General features: G+C 33.9%; 1 protein-coding gene across 2 annotated transcripts in view; it reads left to right on the top strand.

The window, feature by feature from the left end:
* The window catches only part of LOC120636110 (N(G),N(G)-dimethylarginine dimethylaminohydrolase 1), an 84,164-nt gene that overhangs the window by 3,701 nt on the left and 66,543 nt on the right, over positions 1-13,920 (top strand). The window contains exons 5-6 of one of the 2 annotated variants that reach the window (XM_039907408.1): positions 67-294; positions 1,027-1,119. In XM_039907408.1, the coding sequence (XP_039763342.1) occupies positions 67-294; positions 1,027-1,119 (321 nt within the window). Of the gene's footprint in view, positions 1-66; positions 295-1,026; positions 1,755-13,920 lie in introns of those variants that run through there. The other variant, XM_039907407.1, reaches the window with a different exon arrangement.

The raw sequence follows: 13,920 nt of genomic DNA, 5'->3' as shown, positions 1-13,920 counted from the left end.
TGAACACAGGTGAATTTACATTAACATTCTTAAATTTTTTATACCTGTTATTTATTTTTAATTCAGGTTGCTAAAGGTGTAAGGCACTTGAAGAGATACATAAGCATGGCGGGCCCTGATATACTCTGTGTGTCTGCAAGCAACGAGGCAAAGGAAATGCTAAAGAGGATTGAGAATGGAGCAACATTCACATATCAGACTCTCACTGTGCCAGAAAATGGTGCTGCTAACTGCTTGTATGTCAATGGTACGCTCATACATCGCGCCATTGAAGAAATTCCGCAGTCTTTTAAGGTGAGCCACTGTTTTCCTCTATATATATTATAATTCAGCTTCCGTAGAGTCAGATGCTCAACAACAAACCATTAAAAATTTTTTGTTCATAAGTTGGTCCTATGTGAATGTGTTTAAAATATTTTTTATGTGACATTAAATGGTTATCTGACTTTCACTTCACATTAACATTTAAAATATTTCTACCTAACAGCAAGTGGAGAGTCTTGTATGGGATGTTGAGTTCTCAGTCTTGAGTTAGTTTCCACGTCAGCCAAATTCAAATTCGAAATTAATTTATTTCAAGTAGGCCTACAACAGACTTAACTCTTTTGAAACGTCAAGTCCGTCTGACGGACAAGAATGCTGGTCTTAGTCCTTGATATATCAGGTGGTCACTCTGGGGCAATGTGTTACTATCCAGTAGTGCTGTACAATTTGGCCGTTTAAACCGGCCATAAAATTTAACCAGGTTAATTGAACTAATTAACCTGGTTAAATTTCACAGCACTACTATCCAGCTACTGAATGCCGTCAGTTTCCTAATCATAGGAAGATGGTTACTTAATTTGTTTGAGCTTGCCTTTATCCTCCAATTTTGTAGCCAGACGGCAATTATATCAAGCGCTTTTTTGCAGTAGCGTAGAGGCAGCGGCAGCCTTTGTTTCTTTTCTTTATGAGATTATTTGTTAAGGCTGTGCATTGTCCGCCAGTCGGACGGAATTCTTAATGGCAATATTTTTTCGATTCCAGGTATTCTGCGAGAAAATAGACTTTGCGAGGCGATCTATTTGTTTCACCGCACTCGCCAGGGTTTCCACCGGATTGACTGCGTGCTGCCTCCTGGTAAGGAAAGCTTAAACAAAGATTATATGTCATTGAATGTCATATTTGTCATATTTTTTCGTCGTGATGCGATACTGGGCAATGTCAAAACTTTTTTATGATACAATATAGCTATTATCTACTGTAACTACCTTTCTCCCGTGTACCTATCGATAATTCGCCTATGTTGTTCTCCGGCTCCTCCATTAAATTGATTAGCGCAACACAAATAATAATAAAATTTGATCACGTAGGAAAAAAAATATTTTTTGTCGTGAACATAACATTTGCTGGCTGGTGTAGTGACTGCTGGACTCAGACTATTGTTTGTGTTCAGTTATTTACACTTAAATCATTACCTGCCCTTAAGTTTTTTTATTACCCGTGTTGTAGTTTTGAGTTTCCGTTTCATATCATTTATCTTTTTAATTCCATTTATGTAAGCCAATTGGCGGGAGGGAGCTTTACGATCATGATTAATTCAGCAATATGTTGATCAAAAAATACAGAGTCGATTTCGATTTAGTGGGTGCTGGGGAAGTTTATTCCATTGTGGTTTTATTTTTTGTTAATTTGTTTAATGTTATGTCAGAATGTTATTATTAATTTTTTTCTAACGGTTGTGATATTGACTTAATGTGTAAGCGCAAAACTTTTTTTTTTTTTTACTTGTTCCCTATCACTGCACGGGTTGAAGAAAATAATAATAATATTTTCTTGATGCGAACTTTATGTCACAGCGAATGTCATATTGTTATTGCACGTTTACGCAAAACTCTAAAAGTCTATTCTATTATATTAGAAGTCTTATTGTTTTATAAAATATAAGCTGACTACCGTGACTTCGTTTGCGTTAGCTTTGGGTTTTTATTTTTATAAATTCTGCTGGCAGTCTATTTCAGTTTATTTATTTTTAATAAAGAATAGTAGATATTAGACTGATTATGTGGTTAACAGTTGTACGACAAAAAAAGTCATCGTGTTCTATCAATGGCCATTCGCGCTGCCCGATTTGTTTTTCTTCTTTTTGGCTCGGAGGCCTGTGTTTGGATAAAATCGACTCTTTAAATTAGGATTACATTCAACAGATGTCCTTCAGGCGGTGTGAAGTTGGCCGGGGTTATGTCATTAAGTTTAAATCGGGGTTATGTCATTAAGTTTAAATCGGGGTTATGTCATTAAGTTTTTCGCACAACGAATAATTTATTATTGTTAGTTTAAGTTTTATGTCACATTTACACAGAACCGTGTAGTAAAAAAATAATGGGTATTATATTAAATAAAATCGTGTTGTGATGTATGGAACCCTAAAAATTAGGTAAACCTCACGAATGTTACGAATGATTTTACGCAACCATTCGCGATGCTTAAAACACAATCAATTAATTGTTAATTCTTTTTTACACGTCATTAAATAATATATTTAATAATTATTAGAAATTCGAACAGTATTTTAATTATTGTGTTAATCTTTCTTAATAGTAGGTAAACCTACTGTATATATTAACAATGTTATACGCTAAATATGCGTTATTATATTATTTTGTTATACTTATCGCTCACTAAAACAATATTGCACGAACAACATTCCTACTTAATTCGGTCTTCCTACACTAATTCTAGTAGTACAGTGTTAATTTACTGACATTGCTGTGTTTAATATTGCTTGGCGTCGCATCACGATTATGTAACGATAAGGCTAAATGTACACTGTGTTCAAAACTCTTATATGTAAACTGCAGCAGACATGATAAATTTCCTAGCCTTTCCTTCGCCTTAGGCTATAAGGGTCAACTTGGATTGACGTTGTCGAATCAATTTCTATTACTTAACACATATAATTCTATAACCTGCGCTTCGATTTTGAGACATCGTGTATCAATCGTAGCGCATTGAACGATTGTGCTTTTTCATTCTATTCTCCGTAGCATAATGAAAAAGAAGTCTTAATCCATTCCTTTTAGACTGAAAACGTGCATTTACTGTTAAACTACTAAAAGACAATACGCTAAATCGGAACGCTACTTTGTCGGTCGGTACTTTTTAAATCTAAACTTTAGAAATTAAAAAAAAGCCGGGCCGATAAATTTAATCCCTTACTTTTTAAATCAAAGTTCTGTTAAGAGTCATGTCGTGACCACGAATTATATAACTGGGTGGAAATAAAGATAACTTCAAATAATTATTGACGTGGCACGTAATAATAATTAATAAGACAACTTGGAATTCTGACTGCATTTATAATGCGTAACTTCTAAAGATAAACTTTTTTAATTGCCAAGTGTATTAGATGCATTCCTTTAGTATTAGATTTTCAAATTTATTTGAAACAACTAAAGTAATTATATAATATATAAATAATTTATTGTAACTAATGTGCACAAAATGCATCCCAGTACCTGTTGCATGTACTTCATAATTTAAACCAATGTATTACATCATCACAATGTAGTTTAAATGTTTAAGTCTCATTTACATAAAGAGAACTTCTCGCTCGTTTTGTGGCGAGACATCGTAGTATATTTAGGCTAAATTCTACACTTATTTTATTGAGATCTTCTAAGTTGAGATACCTTTGTCCTTCTTTGATGCAGTGACCCCACAATTACTAAACCCACGGGCTATTTCTTTCATAGTTGTATAACTCAAGTTGAGTTAAACAGCGTGTGGAATAATTGTTCAGTGACTAAGAACCAGTGCTTGCAAGAATTTGAAAGAAATCTAAGTATACGCTAATGGTAACTATTCCGACACACTTCTATTCCAAATATGAACATTCCCTTGGAACATTGTATTATTTTCAGTATTTTAGAAGTTTCTGTGATTCTTTCTCGCTTACTCTTGAAGGTACGTATTACGTACAACGTATACATAATTATATTTATAATCCTTTTAACTTCGCGTCGGAAAATTCCATGTAAATGAGGCTTTATTTATGTTTTATTAATATTTATGTTATATAATTATTAATTATTAAAAAAAAAAAAATAGTATTTATAATTTATAATGTTATATAATAATTAACTATTGTTTTTAAATGTTAGAAAATATGATGTCTTTGGTTTGGACTAAGCGATTATACTTCTATTATAATCGGTGCGGTCTTTAGAACCCCTTTTCGAACGCATTTTCATAGCTATCTCGGTTGGTACACACCATGCGGGGATTCAACCATTCAACCATCGATGGGCCCATGAAAATACAGTCGATGTAATAGGTATTTTGTTAATCTTTCGTATTACCAATGAAACTCTTTCCTTGAAATCGGCGCTTGCGTATATGAGAATAACGTACCCCAAATACGTTTCCCATATCGACATAACAGTTGTAGTCCCAGCCAAGGACTGTTTATGCTTAAATCAATTGAGTATGTAGCACAAAATGACAACTAATTCTACCTATCATGTCCAGCATAATGGTTATATTTTTACAATAGCAATGTAAATTTAAATCACTGTCGCTTGAACAAAGTTGGACGAGAAACGCATGAATAATATTTAAATAAGTATGATATAAAAATTATATCGGTTTATCTTCCGATTTATTTACAAATGATTAAAGTAAGAGTATGTATTTTGCATTGTAGTGGTATTGTTTTACAATCAAAATGTGAAACAATTTTGTTCATTTTACATTAAGACAAATTTTTATTCGAGTTAAATACTTATTAATGTTAGTTCTAAAACGTAGTTTTACGAATTATATGCTTAATCAAAATTTAGCTCTCTAAAATTAATATATTGAAAATATTTATTGTCAGTAATTATTATTTACTAGGTAATTTTAAGAATTCCACTCGTTCAATTATATCCGTTCCGTTTGTTCTATCCGTTTAAAATGCTGAGCGTAGAAGGGTCGCTGTAACTTTGGCGCCGAGGCTTATTAGAAAGGACTTGCCAAATTTTGCATATCAGATAAATTTCAGATTTATCCTTACGATGATGCGAAGTCTAATAAATAAATAAACTACGACAATGCATCGCCATCTAGCCCCAAAGTAAGCATAGCTTGTGTAATTGGTACTAAGTTGACTGATGAATAATATACATAAATACTTAAAATATATAGATAAACACCCAGACACTAAACATTCATGTTCATCGCACAAACATTGTCCAGTTGTGGGAATCGAACCCACGGCCTTGGCGCGCTGCTGAAAGCAGGGTCGCTGCTCACTGCGATAAACGGCCGTCGAAGTAAAAACTTTCATGGCATTATTATGCTCTAAGCTATGTAGTATAGTTAGTATAGATAATAGGTCTGTAAAGTTTTTTTTTTCTTAATATTATTTTTCTTACGCAATTTTCGCTTCGTAGTTGATGCCTAAGCATTTTTCTATGGCCTAGAATCGTAAAAAACATTAAAGTCAATGTCAAAGTCAAAATATCTTTATTCAAGTAGGACCATAGGTGGCACTTTTGATGCGTACATAAGAATTACACGGTAGTGAGATGATGGCGAAAACCACTTTCGTAAACTTAAAACTAAAGCTACGTAATGTATGTTATGCCCAAAACCGAATGATATATAATTGTTTCAGTGGCTTTTGTAGGAAAACAGAGTAATTCATTAAAGAGATTATATAAACACAAGAAATATCACATTTATTTTTCTTTTTTATTTGTCTCTATTGAAATGATGTAAATTTTCTGAGAAAACGCGTAAATACACAGCTCCGTTTAATTGTGGGTAAATAGAGTCAGGAGTCCTTCGGCTGGAGGCCTTAGGAGAGCGATTTTTAATCGCTCATTTATTACTGAAAACTGCATTTTGATAGGTCCATGACTGTTATAAAATTAAAGAGTTGTAGTAGAATACAGTTATAAATGCCATGTATTAAGTTATAAACATATTACGTCATTTATAATTGTATTTTCCTACCTAAGTTATGGTATAACATAAAATAAGTACAGTAAGTTACATAAGTTATGGTATTGCATTATTATTTATGATAGTAAAATACATTAGTTCCACAGTATTTCTACAAAAAAATTGGATAAAAAGTTAAAAATACGCGGTGACAGCCATTACATCAGATGTGTTTGCTTTTAGGGTTCTAGTTAATATTAAAACAATACTCTACAGACACTTACATATTTAAGGTCATAATTATTTAAATGTAATGTCACTTTGCAATTTTTTTGAGCAATGCAGAACTTGAAATTATAATATTTTTTCTAAATCCATTATTATGACTACTTTACAAAGTTTTGGATGCTCCCTTTTTAAATTGCCTTGTATAACACGCTTGCGTTGTGGACGGTACTAAATTAACGCGGGAACTTTCGAGCGATTTTCATCAATCAAAAATACTTTATTGCACGCAGGAACAAAACAGAAATTTAAAAAAAAAAGGACAAAGGTACAAGTAATTAAAATTTAATTGCGATGCGCGTGAATGTATGGGTAGTAGAAGCTTCGCCGGCGCTGCTGCCCCGTTGTATATTTTAATACATTTGTTTCAGTCACTGGACTGTTCGCCGACACGTCGCGCGGCTCTTGGGTCCCGCTAAGCATTTTAAACGGATACTTGTGCCAATACAGTTGTAAACAAATCTCTTAATTGAACTAAATTGCGGAGTCTAGAGAAGTTAACATTATTCTATCTTTTTCACAAAGTCCATAAATTACGTGAGGTGTTTTTATAAATTTATTATTCAACCCACCTCCCCCGTCCTCCAATCTCAGGTGAGATTTTTCAAAATGGGTTCCTTACGTTAAAGCGTTGGACTGTTATTGTAAAAAAGACCAATGCACCAAAATAGTATAATTATTCTGTTTCAATCAGGAACATAAATTGCGTGATATTTGCCGGAAACCCACCCCCCCCCCCCCACCCCCGCCTTACCTCCAACGTAAGATTAGATGAGATTCGACTCCCTCCCCCGTTTAAACATCTCACGTATTTTACGCCCATTAGTGAGAAAGGACGGCACTAGTTGTAATGGTTTTGGTTTGAGATTTGTGTGCAACAGAAATTGCACCTAGGTAAATAGAAATAGGTTAGTAGGTAGTAATTTACCTCGTTAATATTGGAATACAACATTGTTTGGTTGAGAAGTAAATTGGTCTTCAGTCTCTTTTAATTACTTTATTCCAGTGCATTTCTCTTTTACGGGGACTAATCTTTGGCACCGTTAATTTCTGATGTATGACATATTAAAATATCCGCACTGAAAAAAAAATCCTGTATAAGTAACAAATGTTATTAGAGTAGCAACCTAGGTCTAGTTGTTAGCATGTTAGAATACGAATTACATGGTGCTGGATTCGATTTCCGGGTTGGTTAACCAATATTGGATATTAAAGTACTAGCCCGAAGTCAGGTAATTGGTAATGCTCACCACCGTGCCTCGTGCTGATTGTCCCGGTTATCATAACTAACATGCGACGTGTGGTTTCGGCCGTGGCTAGTTACCGCTCCAAAAGTAAAGGAGTCAAGGGCTGACTTGTAAAGGAATTTAAAAAAAACTTTAAAGCCCGCCTTTTTGGCTAGAAGTCTTTAAGGCATATCATCACATGTGAGTGGACTCTGTTCACTGGGCTGATCCTGAGAATACTCAATGAAAATTAGGCTTTATTCATATTTACTAAGCTCAATTTGCATTGTATATAATGGAAGTGCGCAAAGTAACGCCTGCTTGCCCACGCCCGCGTGGTCGTAAAACAAACATGCCAACATTAGCCTTATGGTTTGCACGTTCGCAGTAGATCGAATCTTATTAAAATTATATTAAATATTCACAAACCTCAAGTACATAATAATATTATAATAATAGTAGTTCTTCTTGTACACAAAATATATGAAGGCTACGATTCATCTCAAACGAATTTTTACATATCTTTTAAGATTTTTACCTACAATTTGTTCTACTAAATCACATTGTTATATTCGATAGCCTTGTTAATTATCGAGCTTTTGGAGTCGCTTTTAATCTAAAGCGAAGGCCAAACCGTGCCGACAAACCTCAGCATCCCGTGCATCCTCAGCGGCTTGGCGGCGAGCTTTAGTTTGGTAGTACGCTACCCGTTAATTTGAATACCGCTAAGGCTAACGCGCGTTTTGGCCTTAAATACTCCAAAATATAGAATACATACGTTGACTGTGTCAGTGATGACATCCACAAGTACAAAAACATTTGTTTTTAAACATTAAAAGAAATATATATAGAATTTGAATATTAATTGTGTAACTAAAATTATTTCACTAACGTTGGCGGCGGTCACAATGGCGCATCAAAACATTTATATTTCAAGTAAAAGAAACGCTTATTTCAATAAATGCAGCATAAATTAGTAACAGCTAGTTTTTATCGTACAAACGAAATAAAATTACAAAGCTACAAATCATCTCAAACGAATTTATACATGTTTTTATATTTTTAAACAAAAATTTACATACAGTGTAACGTAATATTAAAGAACGCCAAATTATGTAAATATTTAGTAGTTATTAACAAAACAGTCTTAGTTTCTTAGCTTAGTTCTAAATTGATTTCTGATTGGCAGCCACTATTACGCATTAACAGCCAGAATACCACACATTCAGCCAAAAATAGCTATCAATATAGTCGCAATCCACTAAACAATATAATCACACGATTGCGGAACGAGGTACAAATAACCTTGCACGAACAAATCCAAAGAAGGCAAGCAGACACTGCCAAATGCTATTTTTCAACAACCCTCTACGTAATTCGATAAATCGCTTCCCTACCAATATTATAAATGTGAATGTAAGTTTGTTTGTTACGCTTTCACGCAAAAACTACTAAACCGATCATCACGAAACTTTGTGCACATGAATGAAGGTTTTAGAAGTAATATAGGATGATTTTTATCCCGAAATTAAGCTCAGTTCTCTTAAGAGAGGGGACGAAAGTGTTTGACGATTTTACACCAGGCTTAGCTATCCTAAATACATAAAGTGCTGCCACATTTATGAAACACACGTCTTTCGAAAAACAAAGACAAAAGCGGACTAAGTCGCGGGCAACAGCTAGTGTTTTATAATTTTAATCGTCAATGTTACTTGCTAGGGCTCGAGGATTTGAAATAAGAACACTTGACTGGTAATAAAATCCAATATGGCCGATTTGACAGACCAAACGACAAGGCAAAAAATATTTAAGAGATAGGTTCAACAAACACTTTAGTAACAAAGATCTTTTATCAAACAAAAAGATGTAGTAGTAGTAGTAGTATGTATTATGACGAATTGAGAAAATTTTTAATGAGCTTTATGTTTGTTCAAATTCTATTTTATCTATGTAAAAATAAAAGATTCATAGTTCTTTTTTCCTTTTATACCTATTTAGAGCAATACAACGTATTTTTTCGGTATTATTTAATAAGTTACGGTATCTTTCGTATTTTAATTTTTCATACAACATTTTACTAGTTTTGGATTGAATATTTATTGCTTGGTGATCATTAATCTATCGGACACTACTGATGTGGGTGGATAAATACAGTATAACAGTGAGAAACGAACTCCGTTACGGTCTGGTTCGAAATGATCATAGGTGACAAAATGAAAAAATTAGTTTCAAAACTGGGTACTAAATATTTTTCAAAACGCCTACCTGTCTGGTGGCGATTGGAATTTCGAATTTTTTTATTTCCAAATTGTCTCTGGTTTGGTCTGGTGGGAGCTTTGGCCGTGGCTAGTTACTACCTTACCGACTAAGAGATTTTCAGCTGTCCAGTGCGATGTTGCGTAGAAACCGATCAGCTCATTGGTTTAATATAACTGCCAGTGAAATACACATCACTTGACGCTAAAGAGCTTGTTTGTTTGTTTGAACACGCTGGAAATACCATTCGGATTGGATAAATCTTTTCTGAATTTGATAGTTCAATTTACGAGGAATGAAATTCGAACATTTTTAATTACGCTACGGCCCCTAAGAGTTGAGCAGCAAGAAAAAAAGGCAGAAGAACGCCTAGCAAAACCCATTAAGTTCATGGATTAGGACTATAAAAAGACAAACGAGATGTAAATTATACCTATTGATTTGAATACGCAGCACCTTTTAACTCTGTGTTGTTTTTTATTTGTTCTGTGATCAAGCCGGTAGTAGTACAGAAAGGAAAGAGTGCGTGAGAGGACCTAGACATAGGATCCTCATAGGAAGGATATTGTACTACAGACTAACAACTTTTTAATATGTGTAGTTTACACAGTGCTACTACAAATTGCGTGTAATAGTGCGCCCGTTGCGTGTAAACTGCGTTCCGCATGAGTGCAGCCCGTGTGATAGAAAAATGTTATATAAAATGATAGGATACGGGCGGCCCGCATGGGTGCTACTACATCGCACGCGGGGGTAGAAATCCGCATGACAGCAAAGGGACCTTAACGTGTGTAGCGGAATAAGGGCGCGTGCGGCTTCCTTTTGCTTCCCTGCACGCAACCTACCGTCTCCCCGCGTTACATACGTAGCTATTCCATTCCTTGCTGGTTCTTTAACAATTAAAACGGATGTACGTTGTAAAGATAAGGTTTATACGAAAAATACCGTGGGAAGTTGGACAATACCGAAAAATACGGGATTATCGTATAATACCGGCTGTACATCTCTACTTGGGACTGCATAGTCAATTTTATAAACCTTCATTTTAATACGTAAAGTTACTTTTCCCTTTAGTTTACAGCAGAGGTCTGCTTAGAACTATCACATATTAAAAAAGCACTTTAATTTAAATGGCCTTCCTTAAATCGGTGGTATTATTAATATGTATTATTTAGAAATGTTTTATGTGCATATATTCAGTGGCGTGTACTTCATACATGCATAAAAGCACTGCATACCCAAATTATTTTATATAACTCTTATTAGAGAGGAATTTTCACATTTATGCATACCCTGGTCAAAAATCCTGTGCACGCCACTGCATATATTATAATGTTATCGTAAATGTATAGTAATTAGAAATATAGTGTTTTTCAAAGTATCTTAAAAACTGCGCACATTTATATTATAATATGACGCGGTTATTTTCTCCAGTGTTATAATATATGTTTAATGCTTAATTAAACCATTTTATGCATACTCTATTGTAAACCATTTAACTTTAGAATACTTATTTAGTTGTTGTCTATATATGTGTCTTAGATATTATTTATACAGGTGTATCGTAATTTTGGATAATATTCCTCTTGCGGATAGGGAACTAACTGTAAGCGCTGGTGTGATAACTTGTTATTAAGATTACGCATGGCTTTCGATCAGTGTCGTACGACATGCAATTTGCCTATTTTCAAATTTGGAGTATCCATTATTGACGACACACCTGTATACATAAATTTATAAAGCTTACATTAAAAAATACTTAATTATATAAAAATATAATATTATCGTAGAACAGCTAAGCTGTAGAATCTCATTTTATTAAAGTATTACTATGTATTGTGACTTCAAAGAGATACTGATTTTATTGTAGAATAACAATAAATGTTTTTATGAGTGGTAGTTTGTTATTTTTATATGGGTGAATCCAAAGCCAAAAATTACTCTGTTCTCGTGTGAAATTTATAACTTTTCACCAGACTAGTGAACAAATACAAGAGTAAAGAAATGTTTTATAATTTATCATTTTACCACCAATTTGGAAGGCAGATTTCACTGAAAAGAAACTCAGCAGTTTGCTCTTTTCCAACATCATATTCTAGTTTAACAATCTTTAGAATTTTTTTGTTTTGTGAAAGTGAGAGCGGAGTGGCCTGCTTCGTTAAGGAATGAATCGTGAAGTAACCACGATTGGTTAAATGTTTTTCAACATATTGTTTAAACTTAGGTAAAGGTAGATCTAATATTACATATTGTTATAAAAACATATACCGATCCGCACAAACGATTTCTGTACTTTTCTCAGACGATATGCAGATTGTTTATATCGACTTTTTGTTTATAATTGCTTATGTATTTTTAAATGTGGATTATAGTTACTGGGGGACTTCCAGAACCGGATGATCCAATTTCTAGATTGCATGATATATAGTCTCTATCCCATGTACAATTAGATTCATATGGTGATATTCCCTCTTTTGAAAATTCTTTTGAATCAAAGATCTCTTTCGGCAATTCAAGACATCCTGTGCATGCATAGCTCATGACGACATCAACAGAACAATGGGGTTTTTCAACAATCAATTCTTTAAGTTCAATATTTCCAAATGACAATGATATATGTCCTGGGACTCTAAACCTATCAGTTATCCAATAGTCTCCAAAAATTGACATTTTTTCAACATGCTCATTGTCCATTAAGTATGGACTCTTGGACTGGAGTCTTGACAATGCTGGCTCATTGACGATACATTTTACAACACAGCTATCCACACTACACTCAATAGTATTAGTATTGAAAATGATTTTATTGTCTTTTGATATGGGGGCTAACCTCCATATTAAAAAAAATTGCCTTTGTATTTAACAATAGAACTTTTATGCAGTAGTTTTTCATATGAAGCACTGCTGATATTGAATGGCATATGTGACATTTGATCTTTTAATATATCTTTAAGATCATATTTTGGGTTGTTAGTAGTCAATTTAATATATTTAACAGTGTTTTTATATGTTACAGTTATTGAGCTTTCCCACAATGAAGATGAAGATTGATATACGCTAGCTATTTTATTTAAGTCCGGTTTTATCTCCCATCTGTACCAAACACATGGGACACCATGTGTGCACCAGCCATTACATGACACAGGTGACATCCTACAACAATATCCATGGGCAATGTACCATTCTTAAGTAAAGTATTTAGACCATATCCATTCCCACATTCTGATCCCCACCAACATTTACCAGACCCGTAACAATTCCAGGTCATTTAATTGGTTATATTATACTCAGCAGTATCATACAACTGGGCATATCTTTCCACATGTTCAACTTTATTTAGCTTTATTGTCAGCCTCTCATTATTTAGATCATTGAAGCATGCACTTTTTCCATCAGATAATAAGAGTGAATATGTAGAAAGTACATAGCATCTGTCATTGTATAGCATTTGATCACATGAATAAACTTGGTTTGGGCTTATTGCTGCCAATATTGCAGAACCTCGAACTATCTTGCTGGATAAGCTATATGATGGTTTGTGATGATTCATGGTTGCTTTCAACTATCTCGACACGACTTTTAGTATGTTCTAATAGTTCATCTACTTCACTACCATCACGAGATCTATTATACACAATATCAGCATAGATTCCTTCATCATCCTCTCTGTGCCCAGACAATAAATAATAATAATGATAATAAATATACTACGACAATACACACATCTCCATCTAGCCCCAAAGTAAGCGTAGCTTGTGTTATGGGTACTAAGATAGCTGTTGAATATCTTTATGAATATAATACATATAAATACTTATAATAAACAAATAAATACCCAGACACTAAAAACAATCATGTTCATCACACAAACATTTTCCAGTTGTGGGAATCGAACCCACGGCCTTGGACTCAAAAATCAGGGTCGCTGCCCACTGCGCCAATCGGCCGTCGAATACTAAACGTCTTTTGATAATTTCATTCATAATAAGGGCATTTTTATGTTGACATTTTTGAACTTAATCTCAAGTGACTGTCCAGTAATCTTGTTGTATCGTTTAATCATCTTTGCTCTTCTATAGTCTGACCTCATTATGACGAACACTATGATTTCAGTAAGAATATGCAAAATCCGTTTTCTGAAGACTGTCAATAATATTATCAGTGATGCTTTGAATAACAATGCTGATATGATTAAGCCAGCAACAATAAGTCCTGTATTATTTCTACATTTTGTGATATACTGATT

The sequence above is a fragment of the Pararge aegeria genome, chromosome Z (assembly GCF_905163445.1).
Source record: "Pararge aegeria chromosome Z, ilParAegt1.1, whole genome shotgun sequence".
In the NCBI taxonomy this organism is placed as follows: domain Eukaryota; kingdom Metazoa; phylum Arthropoda; class Insecta; order Lepidoptera; family Nymphalidae; genus Pararge; species Pararge aegeria.
This window is presented reverse-complemented; position numbering and strand designations above follow the sequence as displayed.